At 47.4% G+C, this 22266-nt stretch overlaps 2 protein-coding genes and 1 long non-coding RNA gene across 42 annotated transcripts in view; 2 read left to right on the top strand and 1 right to left on the bottom strand.

Annotated features, from left to right (window-relative positions):
* TRIP12 (thyroid hormone receptor interactor 12) overlaps window positions 1-14156 on the bottom strand; it is a 150121-nt gene extending 135965 nt beyond the window's left edge. For 9 of the 40 annotated variants that reach the window (XM_051849049.3, XM_089329771.1, XM_070070086.2 and 6 more), the window contains exon 1: window positions 14039-14156. The gene's annotated coding sequence lies outside the window, so the exon portion shown is untranslated. Of the gene's footprint in view, window positions 1-12366; window positions 12484-12621; window positions 12644-12908; window positions 13198-13882 lie in introns of those variants that run through there. The other 31 variants (XM_051849056.3, XM_070070097.2, XM_051849058.3 and 28 more) reach the window with 10 other exon arrangements.
* Window positions 13415-22266, top strand: part of FBXO36 (F-box protein 36) — a 99936-nt gene continuing 91084 nt past the window's right edge. The window contains exon 1 of the mRNA XM_002712441.6: window positions 13415-13650. Within this exon, the coding sequence (XP_002712487.3) occupies window positions 13555-13650 (96 nt within the window). The 5' untranslated portion in view covers window positions 13415-13554. The remainder of the gene's footprint in view (window positions 13651-22266) is intronic.
* Window positions 19212-20341, top strand: LOC127491681 (uncharacterized). The gene is made up of 2 exons (XR_007920540.3): window positions 19212-19369; window positions 19970-20341. It is a non-coding gene; the product is annotated as an uncharacterized LOC127491681 (long non-coding RNA).

The following is a 22266-nucleotide window of genomic DNA, read 5'->3' as shown; positions in this document are numbered from 1 at the left end:
ACCTCTCTCTCTCTCTCTCACTCTCTCACTCTCACTCTGTAACTCTGCCTTTCAAATAAATAAAATAAACCTTTAAAACATTGAGTAAATAGGGGCTAACACAGTGGGGTAGCAGATAAAGCCGCCACCTGCAGTGCCTATATCCCATATGGGTGCCGGTTCAAGTCCTGGCTGCTCCACTTCCAATCCAGTTCCCTGTTAATGCACCTGGGAAAGCAACAGCAGATGGTCCAAGTCCTTGGGCCCCTGCACCCACGTGGGAGATCCAAAAGAAGCTCCTGGCTCCACAACAGCCCAGCTCCAGCAGTTGTGGCCATTTGGGGAGTGAACCAGCAGATGGAAGAGCTCTCTCTACCTCTGCCTCTCTGTAACTCTGCCTTTCAAATAAATAAATCTTAAAAAAAAAGAAAACACAGAAATAATACCAGAATTTATCTTTTGTTTTACTGAGTACTTGTTTTACAATACTTAAAATAACCAGATTATGCCTTCCCATCTTTACAACTTTCTCAAGAAATACAGAAAACATCTCAAACCCTTAACTACCACATGAAAAATTTAAGTAAATGCACTAGGCATCATGAAAAAATTCTAAGTTTTTCAAAATATAATAAGCTTTCAAAAGTTAAGAGTTAAGGATCATGAATCATATTTTAATAACAAGGAATAAAGCATTAACACACATGGATAAATGTAAGTATATACAGGAATTAAGTAGTAAGCCCATCCTACAGAAAAAGTTCTGCTATTCTAGCAAATGTTAAATTTATCAATTCCTTAGCAAATTCAAGAAATAAATTAAGACTCAATTAAAAGAGGTGTCACAAAGGTAACACCTGTAAAAAAAAAATGACATGGCCTAATACACAGGCAGCTGAAGAGTAACACTAGATGGTCAGAAGTAGCAGAAGTAATTATCTTACATTGCCGCACCACAAGCTGAAATTCCCCATGTCTTACTTCATTGCAGCAAATGGAAAGGCAAAACTTTTCAAAAAGGCAGGGTGAAGAGTGAAGTTTAAAAAAAAAAAAAAACTAGACAATGAACAGTCTAATTCTCTAAAACACACACACACACAGGTATTTTGAGGACAATGTGAAAATCAACACTCAAATTCTTAATGACAGTTGAGAAATAATTAGGGCTGGCATTGTGGCACAGCCAGTTAAACCATTGCCTATTGTGGGGAGCAAACTGGACTAGACTGAGTTACTGGAATTAAGACTTATTCTATGCATTTGCTCTCCCACAATATGGCGCTGGGAGAGAAGTAAACAGCTTCCGCACAGCTGCCTCCAGTTCAACCAATAAACTGTAGGACTTGCTCCTGATTGGAGAGCAGCGTACTCGGCGTGTGGGCAGCCGAGTTGGGATTGGCGGAGGAGGACTATAAAGGAGGAGAGAGACGGCATGCACCAGGAACATCTAAGGGGAACATCTGAGGGAACACCTGTGCAGCCCCCGAGAAAGCCGGCCGGCGGTGTGCCGCTCCCCTGCGGAAGTGGGGAATGTGGCCAGGGGGGAACTGCCCTTCCACGGAGGTGGAAGGGATAGTAGCCAACCCGGGAAGAACCAGCAGCAAACCCGGGGAGGGCCGAGCAGACGAAAGAACAGCGCAGGGTCCTGTGTCGTTCCTCCACGAAGAGGGGGAGCGACATAATGGTGCCGTGACTCGGATATGAAGCCTAGGCAGGGTTTAGTGTCGTTCCTCCATGAAGAGGGGGAGCGACAGCCTATGAGGTCAGTACCCCATATGGGTGCCAATTTGAGTCCCAGCTGCTCTACTTCCAATCCAGCTTCCTGCTAAGGCACCTGGCAAAGTAGCAGATGATGGCCCAGGTACTTGGGCCCCTGTACCCACATGGCAGACAGGGCGGAAGCTCCTGAACACAGCCTGGCACAGCTTTGGCTTTTGCAGGCATTTGGGGAGTGAACTAGCAAGTGGAAGATCTGTCTCTTCCTCTCCCTCTCTCTATAAAATCAATAAACAAAAAAAGAGAAAGAGCGCGCAATAATTAGCAAACAAGGATGATCGCCAAGTTAAAACTAATAAATCTTCTAAAAAATCAGCTTAACTGTTGCCATCTACTGGAGGAAGGACAATCATGTATTTGGATCTGGGATGAAGAGGGAGAAATCATGGTGGCCATTCCTCTCATGACAAATCTGTTTCTCATAAGGCAGATGGAAGAAATGCATGGGGCTGGTGTTGTGGCGTAATGGGATTAAGCCGCTGACTGTGGTGCCAACATCTCATACTGGCACTGATTCCAGTACGGGCTCTCTGCTTCTGATCCAGCTCTCTGCTAATATGCCTGGGAAAGCAACAGAGAATGGCCCAACTCCTTGGACCCCTGCATCCATGTGGAAGACCCAGATGAAGCTCCTGGCTTCAGGTTGGCCCAGCCCCAGCCGTTGCTGCCACTTGGGGAATGAACTAATGGATGAAAGGTCTCTATCTCTCCCTCTAACTCTGACTTCCAATAAATAAATAAGTCTTTAAAAAGCAAACAGAAATGCAAAACATACTTCATAAAACATATATAAAGCTCCATGGCTATCTTTCAGAAAAATAGGCACTCTTAGCTGTGTAGAGATAAAATAAAGACTGAATGTTTCTATTCTGAAGTTCACAAAACCCTATATTACAATATATAGCCTGCCTTTCATTACAAACAGGTATTATTCAGACTTATAAACCTGCACTAACAGCTAGTATGTCTGCTATTTTCTGCAAAAACAATCAAGTTAATTCAAACTATAATCAGGAAATTACAGCAATATGCTAGAAATAAAAGTTGCCTAAGGACAGTTAAATGTTATGGCTTCCAGAATCCTGAATAAAATAATTCTTCCTTTTATCATTTGTTTCCCTTCCAAAATCCTGTTTATAATTTCATAAAAGCAGGGGCCAGCGCTGTGGTCCAGTGGGCTAACGCCCTGGCCTGAGGCACTGGCATCCCATATGGGCACTGGTTGCAGTCCCGGCTGCTCCTCTTCCGATCCAGCTCTCTGCTATGGCCTGGGAAAGCAGTAGATCACCCAAGTACTTGGACCCGTGGACCCATATGGGAGACCTGGAAGATCCTGGCTTCAGATCAGCGACACTCCAGCCACTGCGGCCACCTGGGGAGTGACCCAGCAAAGGCCCCCTCCTCTTTCTCTCTGCCTCTGCCTCTCTGTAACTCTGCCTTTCAAATAAATAAATCTTAAAAACGAAAAAAAGCGGAGCAGCCAGGACACAACAGCAGCCCCTAAAGTGAGTAATATTAACCTGTACTTTAAAGAAATATGTAGGGACTGGTGTTGTGGCGCAGTGGGTTAAAGCCCCGGCATCCCAGATGGGCTCCAGCTCAAGACTTGGATGCTCTGCTTCCGATCCAGCTCTCTGCTATGGCCGGGGAAAGCAGTGCAAGACGGCCCAAATCCTTGGGCCCCTGCACCAGCGTGGGACGCCCAGAGGAAGCTCCTGGCTCCTAGCTTCAGAAGAGCACAGCTGTGGTGGTTGTGAACATCTAGGGAGTGAACCAGGTGATAGAAGACCTCTCTCTCTCTCTCTGCTTCTGCATAACTCTGCTTTTCAAATAAATAAATCTTAAAAAATGAAAAAAAAATTAATTATTTATTTGAAAAGCAGAGTCACAGAGTATAGAGAAAGAGATCTTCCATCTGCTGGTTCTCTCCCCAAATGACCACAACAACCAGAGCTCAGAGCTGAGCCAGGCTGAAGCCAGGAACCTGAAGATTCTTCCTGGTCTCTCACATGGGTGGCAGGGACCAAGCCCTTTCCCATCTTCTGCTGCTTTCCCAGGCACATTAGCAGAGTGCTGGATCAGAAGTGGAACAGTAGGGGCTTCAATCAGTATCTATATGGGATGCCAAGGTAACATGCCGGCTGCACCTTAACTCACCACACCACAAAGCTGGCCCTACATTCAATGTCTTAATATCCTATTTAAGAACCTCAGGGGCCAGCGCTGTGGCACAGGTTACTTCTCTGCCTGCAGCGCAAGCATCTCATATGGGTGCCAGTTCTAGTCCCAGCTGTTCCTCTTCTAATCCAGCTCTCTGCTACAGCCTGAGCAAGCAGAAGATGCCCAAGCACTTGGGCCCCTGCACCGGGTGGGAGACCTGGAAGAAGTTCCTAGCTCCTGGCTTCAGATCGGCTCAGCTCCGGCCATTGCAGCCATTGAGAGTCAACCAGCGGATAGAAGACCTTTCTCTCTGTCTCTCCTTCTCACTATCTCTAACTCTACCTCTCAAAAAATAAAATCTTAAAAAAAAAAAAAAGCTCAATAGTCAACTCAAATTATTCTTACTTCATAAATATGAATCTCTACTACAGAGGGCCCATTACCTTACCATCAAATCCTCACCCCAATTGTACCCTTCAGTTCCCAGTCTTCTATACATATCCAAGACAATGAAGGAGCCAGTTCAAGCCTCTCCTCTCTCCAGAAGTATTCTGAATCTCTCTAAAGAAGTTATGTAGTCCAGTGCCTTAATAATCCTAAAGTGGCAGATTTTAATGAGCTCATTTCCAAAAAATATGTATCCTACACTCTGGAGCCTACATGGAGTTACTAATACCTGTAAAATGGAAACAAACCTAGTTGACGGTAAATTATGGAAAATGATGAGAATGCTATTTCACAACATAATTTTTCAACATGTCGTACCAAAACAAGCTCTGACACTCACCATGCACAATGTATTATGTTGGGAGCCTCGTGCCAAGCACTGCAGGACAGAATGAGATTTCTACCCTCAAGAAGCCAAGACGTAAACTATTTATGTAAGTTAGGATGTGAAAGCCATACTGAAACAAAGAGGAGAACCAGGAAGAGTAGAGAATAACAATCTCATAGAAACTACCGGAAATGTGTGTATGTATAGCTTGTAGAAATTAAGATGGCAGAAGGTTATCAGTTCAGTTCAAGAAAACTATAAAAGCAAGGGCAAGAAATGCTAAAAAGTTCTTGGGTGTGTTCAGAGAGGAACACCAGTTCAATCTGTGACCGAGGGCACAAAACAAACAGGAATACAAAACACTGGGGCCACAGAAGGCAACATCATTTTCATATATTTGTTACTTACAAGTTAACACAAGGACTTGATTTTTGCGAATTAGAGGGGGAAAAAAGGAGGTCTTCCACATGACCTCCCTGAATATCATCTGTAAGACACAGAGCAGCTTAAATTAAAACTCAACAGTCAATTTCATGAAAACTCAACTTGAGCTTCCAGACATAATGCACGTTTACAGCATAGGATTTCAAGTTGTGTTAATTTGCCCTTAAGGGGGCTGGTGCTATGGTGCAGCAGGTAAAGCCACCACCTGCAGTACCAGCATCCCATACGGGTGCTGGTTTGAGTCCCAGCTGCTCTACTTCCGACCCAGGTCTCTGCTACGGCCTAGGAAAGCAGTATAAGATGGCCCAAGTTCTTGGGCCCCTGCACCTGCATGCGAGACCCGGAAAAATCTCCTGGCTCCTGATCAGCATAGCTTTGGCCACTGCGGCCAATTGGGGAGTGAACCAGCAGATGGAAGACCTCTCTCTCTCTGCCTCTCCTGCTCTCTGTGTAACTCTGACTTTCAAATAAATAAATAAATAAATAAATCTGAAAAAAAAAAAAAAAAAAGACTATACAAGTGGGGCCAGCACTGTGGCATAGCAGGTAAAGCCACTGCCTGCAGTGCCAGCTCCCACATGGACACCAGTTCGAATTCTGGCTGCTCCACTTCCGATCCAGCTCTCTGCTGTAGCCTGGGAAAGCAGTGGAAGATGGCCCAAGTCCTTGGGCCACTGAACTCATGTGGGAGACCCAGATGAAGCTCCTGCCTTCAGCCTGGCCCAGTCCTGAATGCTGCAGCCATTTGGGGAGTGAACCAATGGATGGAAAATCTCTCTCTCTCTCTCTCTCTCTCTCTCTCTCTGCCTCTTCCCTGAAACTCTTTCAAATAAGTAAATCTTAAATAAAAGAAAAAAGAATGAGTAGGAATTTTGAAATCAGGATAGAACTCATTGTTTATGACAGCCAACAAATTGATTAAAATACACACTGAAGTGCTATAACTTCAGGTCTTGAAGGCTTGTTGATGAATACTTCAGTTTATGGTCTTCAAACTCTATATATGGGTAACACCATCTTTATAGAAATAAGTACACCTTTTTTTATTTTATTTTTATTTTTTGACAGAGTGGACAGTGAGAGAGAGAGACAGAGAGAAAGGTCTTCCTTTGCCATTGGTTCACCCTCCAATGGCCGCCGCCGCTGGCGCGCTGCGGTCGGCGCACCGCGCTGATCCGATGGCAGGAGCCAGGTGCTTCTCCTGGTCTCCCATGGCGTGCAGGGCCCAAGCACTTGGGCCATCCTCCACTGCACTCCAGGGCCACAGCAGAGAGCTGGCCTGGAAGGGGGGCAACCAGAACAGACTCCGGCGCCCCGACCAGGACTAGAACCTGGTGTGCCGGCGCCGCAAGGCGGAGGATTAGCCTAGTGAGCCGCGGCGCCGGCTAATAAGTACAGCTTTTCTAAAAAGAAACAGAACAGAAATGATCCATCCTATTATAAATTGGTTGGAAACCCTATTTAGCCTTACATTAAAACATGCAGGTCCTCAATGTAGCTTCTAAATGATCAACTATCATATGCAAATGACAATTAAGATTCATATGAAATAATGACTTAATTTTTAATATGCAAGATTCAAAGTAACCTGCACACTCTAAAATTATACAGATTATAAAAGGAAACTGCCGGCTGGCGCCGTGGCTCAATAGGCTAATCCTCTGCCTAGCGGCGCCGGCACACCGGGTTCTAGTCCCGGTCAGGGTGCCGGAGTCTGTCCCGGTTGCCCCTCTTCCAGGCCAGCTCTCTGCTGTGGCCTGGGAGTGCAGTGGAGGATGGCCCAAGTGCTTGGGCCCTGCACCCCATGGGAGACCAGGATAAGTACCTGGCTCCTGCCTTCAGATCAGCCCAATGTGCCGACCGCAGCGCGCAGGCCACAGCGCGGCGGCCGCGGCAGCCATTGAGGGTGAACCAACGGCAAAGGAAGACCTTTGTCTCTGACTCTCTCTCTCACTGTCCAGTCAAAAAAATAAAAAAATTTAAAAAAAAATTAAAAAAAAGGAAACTGCCAAGCTCATTTTAGCATTAATGATGCTGAAGAATATGGATTGGAAACAAAATAGGAAGGACATTAAACCATTCAAAACACTTTTCTAATGGTACTCTCCTAAGACATACTCGTTCAACACTTATTAAAGAACCCCAATGATGGAACAGGCACTACAAATAAGCGGCTAGCATTTGGCACAGTGGTCAGGACACCGCTTGGGATGGGAGTGCCAGGATTCAAGTCAGGGCTCCAGTTTCTTGCTGATGCGCACCATAAGAGGCAGCAGGTAAACGCTCAAGTGCAGGCTTCCCTGCCATACTCTTGAGAGAGGCAGATCAAGTTCCAGGCTCCTACCTTTGATCTGGCCCTGCAGGAAACCTGGGAGTGAAACAGCAGATGAAAGGTATGCCTTTCACATAACTAAATTTAAAAAAAAGGTGAATTCTTGGGGCTGATGCTGTGGCACAGCTGGTTAAAGTCCCCACCTGTAGTACAGGCATCCCATATAGGCACCGGTTCGAGTTCCAGCTGCTCTACTTCTGATCCACCTCCCCGCTAATGCGCCCGGGAAACAGCAGAGGATGGCCCAAGTGCTTGGACCCCTGCACCCACGTGGAGAACTGGAGGAAGCTCCTGGCTTCAGCCTGGGCCAGTCTCGCTCCTTGCAGCTATTTGGGGAGTGAACCAACAGATGGAAGATCTCTCTGTCTCTACCCCTCTCTGTAACTCTTTCAAATAAAGAAAAACCTTAAAGAAAAAAAATTCTGATTTCAAAGAATTCATAAGCAACCAAGAACTACTGGATTCTCAACTATTTGCAAGATGGCAACACACAACAGAAGAGTATTAAATGAGGTAAAGGCAAGACTATGTGACCAGGTGGAAGAAAAGCTTTGTGTTCCAATTCATCTCTGTAGCCTAATCTCAGTATATAACTGACAATTACCTTGAAATTAGGCAGTAAGAATGGCATTTTTCAGGTTAGGCACTAAACTTAAAAGGTTAAATTATTTGTCCAAGGTTACAAAGATAGAAAGGGCACAGACAAGACATGAGCTCAATTTTTTTTCCTTCAAATCAGACACTCATTTGAACAGCACTATTCACTAATGGAAACCTAGCTTTTTTACTCTCGACCACTAAAGTGGCTTCAAATTAAGCATAACCATGAAACTATTATCAACTCAGATGAAGCAGTTAAGCCTGAATTATGTCCAAGCTCCTTTTTCTTCTGGCCAATCCAGTATAATGAAGCTACAAGAAACAACCAAAATTTGAAAGGCCTCAGAGGAAAGAAAAAAAAAAAGCAGAACACTGAACAATCTTTTCGCCAATAACCTGAAGCTATCAATAAATAAGGGTATTAAACTAAAGAACTACATTCTGCAAAATCAGAACATTATCCAAATTAAATTCACCTAAACAATAAAAGACAGGTCCAGCATCTGTACACTATTTGCCTGGTCACTGCAAGCAACAGCCAAGCAGTCATTATGGAGCAACCATCAACAGGTAGAACATGTAAAGCTTACATGACATGTTAAAAACCACAAGGGCTGCGATTATGAAATAGTCTACAAACTGTACCTGTCCTGTAATATGTACCATGTTCTCATTCTTCCACCTTTTGTGGGCCTAACTGCAGCCTGGCCTACAGAAAACAGAAGCACTGAATAAGCCACTGGCTTAACACGGAAGTAACCACACCATTCACTCACATCTCATCCATTAACTGGGTGAGATGGGAAAAGGCCAGAGACACTGAACCAACCACGGGAAACACCATGAACAATCTTTTAGGGCCAAAAACCCTTTCAGGCAGAAGACTGGTTACATTTTGGGCAAGACCAGGCTTGGGGCGGGAAGGAAAATGGAATTTATTTTTCCATCAGGTTTACGAAAGCTTCAGACATACCACAACGATGAGATAGCTCTTGCCCTCAGGAAGCCTGTTATCCAGTTGGAAAACAGAAGCAACACATGTCAACAAACGGCAGCACTACAATCCAGAAATGAAGCACAGAGTTAACCAGAAAGTACAAGGAAAAGATAAGAGGGCAGAAGGATGTTTGAGGAAGTGAGCTGAAAGGGCATGCTGACGTTGTCCTCGGCATCTTCTCACTGGTATATGACTTTGTACACAGTGAGAATCTGCTGATTTAAAGGAGGTTAAAGTACAAGTCAGGGTAGCCACAGCAAGAAACAACTTGAATGAAAAGGAAAAGTGGGGGGGCCAACACAATGCCACAGTGGGTGAAGCCACCACCTACAATGCCAGCATCCCATAAAGGCGCTGGTTTGAGTCCCAGCTGCTCCACTTCCAATCCAGCTCTCTGCTAAGGCCTGAGAAAGCATGGGAGAGCTGGAAGAAACTCCTGGCTCCTGGCTTCGGATTCGCCCAGCTCCAGCTGCTGCAGTCAAGTGGGGAGTGAGTGAACCAGCAATGATGAGTCTCTCTCTGCCTTTCCTCTCTCTGTGTAACTCTGACTTTCAAATAAATAAATAAATCTTAAAAAAAAAAAAAAAAAATAAGGAAAAGCACTATTCAGGCTGCTGTTGACTGGACATCATCAAATTCCTTCAGCAAACATGGGAAAAAAGTAGTAACTGGTACTACTTTTGCTCAAAAAGATGCCCACTTGCATATTTAAAAGGGGGAAGAAAAAAACCTCCTTAGATTGTAAAGAAACCAGAAACCAAGATTCAGAACCATTTTTTCTCAACTGTAATCTTTAACATTACAAAGCCAACTTCATAATAACCACAAACCAGAATGGGTACACATCTGTCAATAAAAAAATAGGAAGAAATTTATCTGAAGTTTCTCTAAACAATATTAACAAGTTTATTCCTATGCTATATACAGGAAAAGTACCTGGAACACTGATGCAAAAAAAAAAAAAAAGCAGATTAAAAAAAATGGGACCACATTCTACTACCAATTAAGCAGCAATTTCAAATTAGAGAATGTTGTAACTTATTTCTTCAACCTACCTTACATAGGATGACCACCACCGAGAACAAGCTGTTTATTTTTTTAATGACTTCAAAATAGCTAATATTACTTTCTAATACACTAACACAGCACACAAATTATTTAGCATTTTGGTTTTTTTCACAGCCATTGTAACAGCTGGGCCTTAAAACCACTAAGTAAGGTAAAGAGAGGTATCACCCATTTCCACTTTACAGATAAAATAAATGGAGAACAGAAAGGTTACATGACTAGCTCAAGGTCACACTGCTACTAACTGGCAGTGTGCAGGTTTCCAAGCCAGCAATGGGTCCGCTGGGCTAGGATGCTGTTCTTAAAACAGGACCATAGCCGGCGCCGCGGCTCACTAGGCTAATCCTCTGCCTTGCAGCGCCGGCACACAGGGTTCTAGTCCCAGTCGGGGCGCCGGAGTCTGTCCCGGTTGCCCCTCTTCCAGGCCAGCTCTCTGCTGTGGCCAGGGAGTGCAGTGGAGGATGGCCCAAGTGCTTGGGCCCTGCACGCCATGGGAGACCAGGAGAAGCACCTGGCTCCTGCCATCGGCTCAGGGCGGTGCGCCAGCGGCGGTGGCCATTGGAGGGTGAACCGACGGCAAAAGGAAGACCTTTCTCTCTCTCTCTCTGTCCACTCTGCCTGTCAAAAAAAAAAAAAATGACCATAAAACCTTGTCTGGACAACATAAACATGGCAATCTTAAACAGCCAGAATGTTAAAGTAAACATTACCCTAAATTTACCTTGCTAAGTGAAAACACAATTTTTTTTACACTAGCATCTACCTATAGGATCCAGTTTTAAAATAGAGTAATTTTACTTTAGTACCTTCTGAAACCCTTCGTGTCAAGAGTGTTCTCTAGGTTTTAGAAAATGAAGACAAAAAGCTTGATCACAGACACATACTAACTAGTGAATGTCAGCTGAACGGACTTAACAGCCACTCACAACCCTGAAATACTAGGAGTGAGTGGAAACAAGAATAATCTTGATTACAGTCCTTCAATTCTTAGGGGTATGGGCACTCTCACAGAAAGGCAGGCGTGTACAAAGCCCACAAACCTCAACCATGTTGATGTGCTCCCTTAAGCTTAAATGAAGTAAAAGCTGCCCAATCTCAAAAACACAGAAAGCCAAACTTGGGAATTTCTGGGGCTGAACATGGAGCAGGCAGGCAGTGTGAAAAGAATCAGAAATAATGTTTACTTTAAAACTTAATATTGATCTGTTTGCATACTGTAAACAGAAAATTAAGCCTCAATAAAACCCTCTACAATTTGTTGTCCCTAAACCTGATAATTCCACGCCTCAAGTCTAACTGCCCCCCCAATCCCAGGGTGTAAACGCGACACACACACACACACACACACACAGGCCTGTGCCTTTTTGCTAACACAACTAGGACCTTTGTTCACAGCGCTGGTTTTTCACCCCACTCAATAGCTCTTTCAACTTTCTATCCCGTATTTTTGTTTTGTTTTTTAGAGGGAGAGATTCTGAGTCTCAACTTGCCAGGTCTTTTAACACACACACACACACACACAAATGCCAAAAATACCGAATGAGCCTCTCGAGGGAAACGGAAAGTTAAGCACAGCACTGAAGGGCCGGAGCCGGCGGAGGCCCGGACGCCGGTGAGCTGGCAGCGCCGGCAAGCCCGGGGAAGCCGGGGCCGCCCGGCACCGCAGCCCACGCGCACAGGGCCGGGCCCGCCGACGAGGCCCGCGGCCGGCTGCCGGAGCGGCCGCAGCGTCCAGCTACCTCCCGGCCCTGGGCACGGGCTCTTGCATCTCCACGAAATTTCCACCTCTCGGTAATTGAGAGGTCTTTTTGTTGTTGTTATTCTACGCAAGGAAGAGCCGCCGCGGGCAGGATGTGGGATTCCACGCCCCTCCAACGTGGTTCTGTCCTGGCAACCCACTCGTCACGGAGAAGGCCGGCAGGAGAGGGGCCGCCGGCACGGACAGACGAGGTAATAGGTTTTATGTAATCCACATATAAATAAATTAATCGCCTGACTCGCTCCGCATGCTAATGCGACCGGGGTGACAACTGCCCCCCCCGCCCCGCGCACTGACAAGGATGCTCCGGCCCCCCAGTCCAGTTTCTCGGCCCTGGCCGGGGCCGCGGGGGGCTCCCTCTCGCCGCCACCCCCTCAGCCTCAACTTCCCACAACAACAACAGAGCGCTGCCCCGCGCGGCCCGGGCCCGCCCGCCCGCCCGCGGCCGACCCCTGCCGGCCTCTCCCTCCGCGGACCCTCGCTCCCCACGAGTGCTGTCACTCGGGCTGCTCCCTCGTCCTCCATTTCCGGGCGGCCCCCGGCCCCGGAGCCTCCCTGCTCCCGGCTTCCGGGCCCCCCGTCCCATTTCCGGGGAACCCTGGCCGTCCCCACACCCCCCACCTGCACTTCCGGCCCCCCACTTTCTCCCTTCCCTAACGCCCTCCAGGCTCCGAAGCCCACTTCCGGCCCCCCCACCCCCCGCCGGGCTCCCCGAGACGCAGTCGCCTTACCCCGGCGGCGTGAGGGGCCCCCCGCAGCACCGGGGGCGCCCACGAGCCGCCCCCCGCTCCCGCCCGGCCGCGCTCTCCCGCGAGCGCCTCGCCCGGCCGCCCCCGGCCCGTCCGCCCGCGGCCCCGCGCCGCCGCCGCCGCCGCCGGGAGCAGGCCGAGCGGGGCCGGATCGCCGCGATGACACCGCCGGGCTTCCTGGGACTTCTGTTCCAGCTCCTCCCCCCCCCCCGAGCGCGGCCCCCTCCCCCCAGGCCGGCCCCCGCCGCTCGGCGCCGCTCCCCCGTTACCTAGTTAGGCCCCAAAGTCTCCGGTCCGGACTCGGTGGCGCGGCAGCAACTTCACTCGCTCCCCCACCCCCCCGGCGGCGGCGGCGGCGGCGGCGGCGGCTCCTCGGTCCCTTCAATTATCAGCTGAGCCGCAGCACCGCGCCCGGCGTGCGCCTCCGCCCGCGCCGCCTCCCTGCCCGCCCGGCCCAGCGCGCTCCCGGGGACTACTTTGCCCTCCGCTCCGGCTAACGAGCTCGTCCGCGGGGCCGGCCCTGCTGCCTCACTCGCGGCCCATCGCGGCGCCCCTCCCTCCCCCGCCGCCCGGATCCACTCGCCGAGCGGCCTCCGATCTCCTCCCCGATCCCTTCGAGGGACCAGGAAGGGAACTGTGGGAGCCGCTTGGTATCCCTCCGCCGGGGTCACCCCCTCCCCTCCGTGGCAGCAGGAACTAATTCCCCTTCGGGTCACCCGGGCTCTAGACGTGGGGATTTCGCGGATCGCGGCTTCCTTGGGACCCCCCGGGAAGAAGGGACGGCCCCCACCAGTTAGAAAACCCCCTGCCAGCCCCCGAGAGCGGGGTTCGATTTAAACCAGGGCTTTAGCCCCATGACCCCAGCCAGGCCCCGCCCCTTCCTGGTTGTCCTAGCGACGGCGGTGGCGTCCCAAGATGGCGTCGTGGCTGCCGGAGACTCTGTTCGAAATTGTCGGACAAGGCCCGGCGCCGAGCAAGGACTACTACCAGTTACTGGTCACCCGTTCTCAGGCAAGTGCGAGCGGCGGTCGACCCTCTCCCCTGACTTCCCCGCCGGTCCCGCCCGGGGCCCGGAACGCGAGCCTCGCCAGGCCCGGAGCGGCCGCGGCCCGCCGGAAGCGCCGGCCCCGGCTCCGGGTCGGCAGCTTTCGCTCGTCACCTCGGCCCGGCGGCCCGCGTGTCCCCTGCCGTCCCCCCTCCCGGCCGGCGGGCGTCCGCCGCAGCGCCGCCCCGGGCGCCCTACCCCGGCTTGCCGGCGCGCCGCCTCAGCCTCGGAGCGGGAAGGGGCGAGAGAACGGCGCGGCCGAGGGTCCCGAGAAGGGGCCGGCGGCGCCTCGGTTCCGGCTCCGGGCTCGGGGCGGCCTCCGAGGCCCGCGACCGCGGCGCGCCCGGCGCTCACCTGTTCGGAGCCCCCGCCGTGCCGTCGCAAGTGCCGGAGGCGGCTCGGAGCCCTGTCAGCCGCGCGGCGCGCCGCCCCACCCACCGCGACCTCCGCTGCCCCACGAGGAGGCCGGGCCCGCCGGGCCGGGCCGGGGCCGGGCGCGCCTCGGGCCGGGGTCGGGGGTCCCGGCGGAGCGCGGCTCCCCGCCGGCCGCAGCCGCGTTGGCTCTAGGTGGCCCTCGCTGGCTCTCGGCGGGTCTCTCCAGGGTTGGTATCTCTGCTTTAAAAAAAAAAAAAAAAAGTATATTTTGTTTTTTTAATGAGCCCTTTATAGGGATTTTTTTTTACATATTTAACTAGGGTTTTCTTCTATTGTGAAGTTTTTTTTCCTTTTTTGTTACTTTTTTTTCTATTTTGGAAGGATTTTTGACTTTTCCATTTGCTTTGGGGTTTATGACCCTGACAATTTTGCACCAACACGAATGAAACACATAAAAAAACCCGAAAGATAATAATATCCCTATGTAATAACCCCGGTGGTTTTCAGCTTCCATCTACTGCTTTTCCATACTGTGTCTGTAAAATTTCTCCTTCCCTCCAGGGTCTGGTGTTCGGGCTGTGCTGGTCTCTCTTGCCCTACGCCTGAGTTGAGCGGGTTTCATTTTTTATTTTTGTAAATCGGCGTCAGGAGCAGCTCCCCGCAGGGTTCCTCAGGAGTTCTGGGGTTGCTGTCATTCAGACCACCGTGTCCTGAGGTCCAGCTGGCGCACTCGGCTCCCCCCTATGAAATGGCCTGCTCGCTCAGCCCCGCCAGCATCCTCACTCTCCTTTAACAGATCGAAAAGCTCTACAACGTGTTGGCCTTCATTTTTTCTGTCATTTACCAAATCCTTTTCAAGATCTGATCCATCTTTTTTTAAGCATTTGAATAAATCCACTGCAGTGCTAGCCAGGGAGAGTACAGCTCAAATCTGATTAATTCACCCTCTTTTTAAAGTAAAATTTGTTGTAAAAAATAGCAAGCCAAAAAAAAAAAAAAAAAAAAACACCACTTTTTAAGTCAACTGTCTTGAGAATATGCTATTTCCTAACCACAAGATAATTTTTCTAAGTCTCAGCACAGGAAACCAAGCATCCAGTAAGAGGCAGCCTGACATAAATAAGTGCCCAAAGACTAGAATTAAAATGTGTTTTATAAGGCGGACTTTCTTCTGGGGTGACTTTCTAAAATTGTCTCATACTTTTCTCTCTTCTCCCTTTAGTCCAAAAAATGTTGTGTTATCCAGAATAAAAGTATGCCCCAGATTTAGATAGATCCTTCCTTCATGCTGATTCCCTCTTTACATCTTTTTAACTGCATTTTTGTTGTTGGCTTTAACTGTCATGGAATTTAGGTCAAATATTTGTCTTATTAGTGCCATACCACCAGTGACATGGTCCAGAATATAAATGTTATACATAAATATTTTCTTTGCCTTCACACACAGTAAAATTCAAAATATGGATGTTTTTATTCTTATAGAGGCATAAAACAACAGTGTGCTTTTTTTTTAATTTCTTTTTTTTTAAGATTTATTTATTTATTTGAAAGTCAGAGGAGAGACAGAAAGGTCTTCCATTGGATGGTTCACTCCCCAATTGGCCACAATGGCCGGAGCTGCACTGATACGAAGCCAGGAGCCAGGAGCTTCTTCGGGGTCTCCCATGTGGGTGCAGGGGCCCAAGGACTTGGGCCATCCTCTGCTGCTGTCCCAGGCCATAGCAGAGAGCTGGATCAGAAGAGGAGCAACCAGGTCTAGAACCGGCCCCCATATGGAATGCCAGCACTTAAGGCCAGGGGGTTAACCTGCTGCAGCACAGTGCCAGCCCCCCCCCCTTTTTTTTTTAATTTCAAAACAACTTTCAGAGCGTTAGATCTGTATAGATTTCTCAAATTTGATCTGTTAGAAAAACCAGTGCACTGCTTTCTGTGTCAAAGATTCACCCAGCTTTTCACTCTAGTTTGAATAGTGTAAATACGTTTTCTCATTTTGGATTCGTAGATTCATAGTACGTTAGAGCTGGAAAGAATCTTGAATATTGTTTAGGCCAGGAATATTTCACATATGGCTTCTAAGAAAGTCCCAAATTGTGTTCCTGAATGAACACATCCATTGCTTCGTTTTAATCAGTAACTTGGCATTTATCATATAGACACAAAATACAAGGTTTCTGCGCTCAAAGAACTTGTCGTTCTTTGAACAGACATGTACTGAACAAGTCTTATATTCCAGATAAGCTATTCTAGATGTTAGGGAAATGTCAGTGACCCCAACAAGTACCTTTAAACACTTAAATGATTTTACCTTTGGTTTTTTAACTCCATAGGAAGTTCATGAGAAATTGCCAAGGTAATGACTTGTACAGACATTTTAAAATCTTGAATCCAGAGGAAGCAGGAAATCAGTTTAGGTAATCGAAGAGGGTTCTGTTAACAGTTGTTTTGCTCTTTCTCCTCTCATATTGGAAGTGTTGCTTAAGATGACCGAGGCTGGCGGCTTAGGTTTAGTGTGACAAATAGTGGGGCAGTGTTAGAATTCGCAGAGTGGCCGTTTGCAGTTGATAACACCGTTGTCCCGAGAGTGCCGACGACGTGCTGCAGTCCTCAGGAGATGAAAGGCGGGAAAATCGGGCAGTAGATGAGTCTTACTCCATCTGTGTTTCCAAATCCTGCACGAAGCTCCTAAAAGATAGCTGAAGCTAATTATCACTGGGAGGGGGGAATATCGAAAAGCTTGCCCCTCCCCTCCAAAAAATGGCAAATATTTTTGAAGTGCCTTAGAATTGTTTGTGCCCCGACAAATTGAAATCACCTGAGGTCCCAGGCCACCCTATGACAGGAAACTCATCTCAGTGACTTGTGACAAAGGAATTTTAAAAACTACACTTGGCGAAGACTGAGAGACAACAAAGAATTGTGCTAGTGCCATTTCAAACTCTAACCACTTTTAAAGATTTAAAATTTAAATGCAGTCTTTTTTTTCCCAGAAACCTTTTATTCAAGGTATACACACTTCATGCATTTCATAAATACAAATTTAGGAACACAGTGATTCTCCCCATCCTACCCGACCTCCCTAAATGCAGTCTTGTAAAAATGTTAATGCATGCACCATTTGACCCAGCAGATCCATCTCTAGGATTTTATATCCAAAAATGCTTTCATTGTTGTGAGCAAGAAGATTCACCAAAGTAAAATAATTATGAATATTATTATCTTTTCATTAGTAGAAATGTGTTAAGCTGTGGTTCATTCATACCATACTGTAGAATACCATGCAACGTTTTAAAAACAGTGAGGTGGATTTCTATTTAAATAGTAGACCAAGTTAAATATTTAGCAAAAAAAGCAAGTTGCTGGGTTAAACATAGTGTGATCCTTTTTTTTTTTTTTTTTCATTTAAAAGTCGTTTTAAATGAATGTTAGTAAACTTTTCAGTAAATGTCAGAGGAAAAGCCTGCAGTGCTTTGCTGTTAGGGATAGAGTAATGGTTTGCTTTCACTTTATGCATTCATGTTTCTGAAAGATCTGAATTTTGTACAGTGAGCTTTTATTTTTATAATCAAAGAAAAGCATCAGATTTTAAATGAAAGCGAAGGAGGGACGCTGCCCCACTCTCCACCTCGGCTTCCCCATGTCACCAGCGCCACCTCTGAGCAGGCCCCTCCATGTTCACCACTGGCACAGCACTGATTGCAGCTAGGTCACCAGAATTCTGGGTTGTTTTTTTTTTGTTTTTTTTTTTTTGGTGCGGGAGGGATCTAATTCTACAGATTGAGAAAATGTGCAAACGAGTTAGTGATTGCTTGTAAAGCTGTAAGGAAACCTTAGTGACCAGCAACTGCTGACCGTTCTTTCTGTGATAATATAGGTAATCATTACTTGTGAGAAACTAACGGATCGCTCCTGCTTGCCTTGTTGGCACGAGCTACGGGGTACTTCAACAAGTCTGTGGAGAAATGGGAATAGAAGATAACACGCATTTTTCATGAACTTTCTGGAGCCCTCCTGTATCCCTAACGAGCAATAGGGAGAGCTGAGGCGTAAAGGAAGGCAAAGGTCACCCACTAAACAGGTGGATTTTGCCCTGATCAGGGTAAAGAACAGAATTCCTCAAGCAACTTAATTTTTTTTTTTTTTTTTTTTTTTTAAGATTTATGTATTTGACAGGCAGAGTTATGGAGAGAGGGAGAGACAGGTCTTCCATTTGCTGGTTCACTCCCCAGATAGCCGCAATGGCTGGAGCTGCACTGATCTGGAGCCAGGAGCTTCTTCTGGGTCTCCCACGTGGATGCAGGGGCCCAAGAACTTGGGCCATCTTCTGCTTTCCCAGGCCTTAGCAGAGAGCTGGATAGGAAAAGGAACAGCTGGGTCTTGAACCGGAGCCCATATGGGATGCTGGCACTTCAGGCTGGGGCTTTCACCTGCTGCGCCACAGTGTTGGCCCTAAAGTCTTTAAATGAACACCAGATTGCACACTTTGGGAGCTAGGTGAGTGCAGTCACCTTACTGTCGGGCTGGCGTTTTCTTCAGGAACCCAGGAACCCTGAGTAGTGCCCTGCTATCCCTTCACCCCCAGCACGAGGCCCCCAGAGCCAGACACAGAGCAGAGGAGAGGAGAGGGACTGCCCCCTCGTACTTCCGCCTCCTTTCCTTGTCCCTGAGGGACACTGCCTGCTCGTGGAAGTCCGCAACACAACACCCGTCCTGCCCGCTGACCACCAGCCACGGCCACAGTGTTTCCACACAGAAACCACCGCTGCTGCTCCCGGTGGGAGCCAGAGGCCAGCCGGGAGCTTCCCCCTTCTCCTTGTCTTTGTCTTGAATTTCCCTTCCCCCTTCAGTCTGCCGCAGCCCTCGTCTCGGCGTGTTTTGGTTTTCCCTGCTGCCGTCATGTACACCTTCGCCCGCTCTTCCTGACAGCAGCAGCTGTAGTAAACATGCCCGGCCCGGCCCTACAGGTTGGGCCAGGTGTTTGTCACATTAAACCACATTATTCTTCTGTTCTTCATTGCCTGACACACTACAGAAAAATTATTCCCAACCTGTGGACTGTCCACGATGGGCCCAAGTTAGCGTTGCAAAATCACTTTTAATCAGAAATTTTAAATTCCTCTTAGTTTTTTGTTTTGTTTTGTTTTTGCCACTTTAGGGGAGGAGAAAGATGCAATGATTCAAGTAAAGTGGTTACTCTCTTAAGCATACTAATGTTCAGGGCTGTGCTGTGTTAGAACACAGTCATCACGTGGCTCTAGAATCTTCCTGTCAAAATCACATGACAACACAGCCTCAGTCATCGTTTCTTTCCAGGTAAATCCTTGGTTCAGCACCTACCAGCGCCTACTCACTCTGGGCAGTTAATTTGGTCTCACCCTATGTTGACACAGATTTGCTTTATAATTATATGGGGCAGTAGAGCACTTAATTGGGAGTTGCTGAGTCATGGATCCTTTTATTCCTCCTGCTAGTCTGCAAGCTGTTGACCTGGGGCTAGGCCCTTAATTTGTCTGGGCCCCAGGTGCCTCATCAACATAATAAGGTTATGGTCTGAGAGATCATTGAGGTTTATTCCATCTCTGAAATCCTACTTCACATGAAATCATGTGTTATACAGGGAAAAGCACTGGGTGGTTCTTTTTTCTTTTCTTTTTTTTTTTAAACTAAGTTTGCCTCAGAGCCTCCTGTACTAGCTGTAAGACCCAGTGTGAGTCTTCTCCTGCCCGCTGTTCCGTTTCTTCATCTATGAGATCAGCTCACTCCTTGACTACTTCACAGATTTGGTGAGAGCCCACTGTGTGTAAAACACACCCAGGCCAGAGTTCTGCAAAGAGATGTTTCATGATCAAATAAAATTGGAAAGCCTTGTTTGAAACAAAATTGTATTTGCTTATTTTCTCTGAAATTTCTCAGAGCCTCTGAAACCCTACTGTGCGTCGTGACTCTCCAAGAGGAGACTGCCTCCAGGCTTGCCACCACGGAACCCTCTCTGCCCTGAGGATCTTCGGGAAAGGAGACTGACTGTGGAACCCTCTGGAAAGCACCCTGCAGCGGGCCTGGCACCCAGCAGCAAACACTGAAGGAATGTCTGAATGCCATGAAAACAGTTACAGTATCCCTTTAGTCAAGTCACCAGTATGCTGTTTATTTTTACACTTAGCTTACGTTTATACACACACACAACATATTGGTGTTTTGACTAGAGTTGCAGTGGATATGTGGATCAGTTTGTAATTTGACATCTTTCAAAATTTTCAGTCCACAAATACAAGCTTTTTTAAAGAAGTTTTTTAGGTATTTCATCTTGTGTAGTGATTTCTCATCTTACCTTTTTAAACAAACAAACAAAAAAGATTTATTTATTTGAAAGGCATATCAACAGAGGCAGATCTTCCATCTGCTGGTTCACTCCCCAAATGACCTCAACAGCCAGCTCCAGGCCAGGTAGAAGCCTGAAGGCGGGACTCCACCCAGGTCTCCCGCTGGGAGGCAGGGGCTCAAGTACTTGAGTATGGTGCTGATGTAGGACACAAAGCTGGATGCCAGGGAGCAGATCAAGAAACAAGACTTGGCTCAAGGCCTGTCACTGGCTGGCAGATTATCCTTTTGTTTTGCAAATGAATGTGCCTCTGAGGGTTCCTGAGCATTTTATTCAAGCCTCCTCTTTGGATGAGTCTTCACTGATTAAAAAATCTTCAAACCAAAGAAATAGCTACACCTTTTAATGCCTTAACTTGTACTTCCAAAGTCTAGATAAACATGTTTTGGTGTGGCCACGGAGGAGAGCCTCTGTCATCCCTAGGAATACAGTAGGATTTTGAACAAATGTTTCCTTGTGCGGAAAGGCTGAGCTCTCATCAGCCCTCTGGATTCGTGCCTATACAAAGCAGGTATAATTGGAGCAGAGGTAAGCCTGAAAATCATGACAATCTCAGACTCACCAGCTCAGCACAAAATGTTGGCTTCCTGACAGTTTACAAAAACACACCGATCACCTTGTGATAACATCAAGCTGAAGAGGGTGTGAACACCGTGGTTTTCAATAGTTTGTCTGACCTGGTTTTTATAACCAGGAGACAATAATTTTGTAGAAATTGTTAATGATTCAACTCTTAAAAAAAAACTTATTTATATGAAAGGCAGAATTAGAGGGAGAGAGCTTCCATCTGCTAGTACAATCCCCAAATGGTTGCAATAGCCCAGGTAGGGGCAGGCTACAAGCCAGGAACTCCTGGTTGTCCTGTGTTGGTGACAGAGCCCCAAGCGCTTGGGCCCTCTTCCTCTGCTTTCACAGGCATCTTTGCAGGGAGCTAGATCATAAGTGGAACAGCCAGGACTTGAACTGGTGCCCATATATGGGATGCCGTGTTACAGGCAATGGTTTAACCTGGTATCCCACAATGCCAACCCCAACGATTCAACTCTTAAAAGTTTGTACTACTTACAGTTATAAATTTTGAATCCTTAGAATTGAATATCTAAAATCAGTAGCCTGAATAGTTTTTGGTTATTTGTTTTCAAACTAATTTCAGCTCATTCAACCAACTACTGTTTGAGTATCTCGTGTGTACCCAGTGCCACCAGGTTTTGTGCCAAGCACTAGGGGTATTGTTTGGAAGCAAAAGCACAGGGTTATCTGCTCTCTTGGATGCTACTGCAAGGAACACGAGCCAAACAGATGCGTCAGCCATGGCAAGTGCTGTCAGGCAGATACCGAGTGCCTAAGTGCGCCGGGGCAGCCTTGGTCAGGGTCATGGAAGGCTCTTGAGCAGAAGTCAAGCTGGACCTGAGAGGTGGGCGATGAGCTGCGTGGACAGAAGGCCAGTGCAGCTGGAGCACAGAGAGCGGAGGGAGGCAGAGGCCAGCTCTGGGCTGCTTAGAACATCTTCGGTGACTTAGGCCTGCTGCTGGGAAAACACGAAATGATTAATTTTTGAGGAAGTGAGGAGACTGGCTTGCTATTTAGCCTAATGATTGGGAGACATACTTTTTGGAAAAAAAATTAATATATTCAAAGTTTAATTCCTATTTTTCCTTTCTGGACTATATATAAAATAATGATATAGTTGATAGCATTTTAGAGCTGCTGAAACACGGTGATCAGGTTTGCAGTTGAAGATCACGTTGGATGTAATATAAAGAACAGATTTTTATCTGCATGGATCAAGGTATTTATATGACTTAACAAAATGCAGAAACTGCTGATGCTG

This window comes from Oryctolagus cuniculus, chromosome 3 (assembly GCF_051225735.1).
Source record: "Oryctolagus cuniculus isolate XC-2025 breed Fujian yellow rabbit chromosome 3, ASM5122573v1, whole genome shotgun sequence".
In the NCBI taxonomy this organism is placed as follows: domain Eukaryota; kingdom Metazoa; phylum Chordata; class Mammalia; order Lagomorpha; family Leporidae; genus Oryctolagus; species Oryctolagus cuniculus.
Note: the sequence above shows the minus strand (reverse complement) of the source record. Positions and strands in the feature narration are given on the sequence as shown.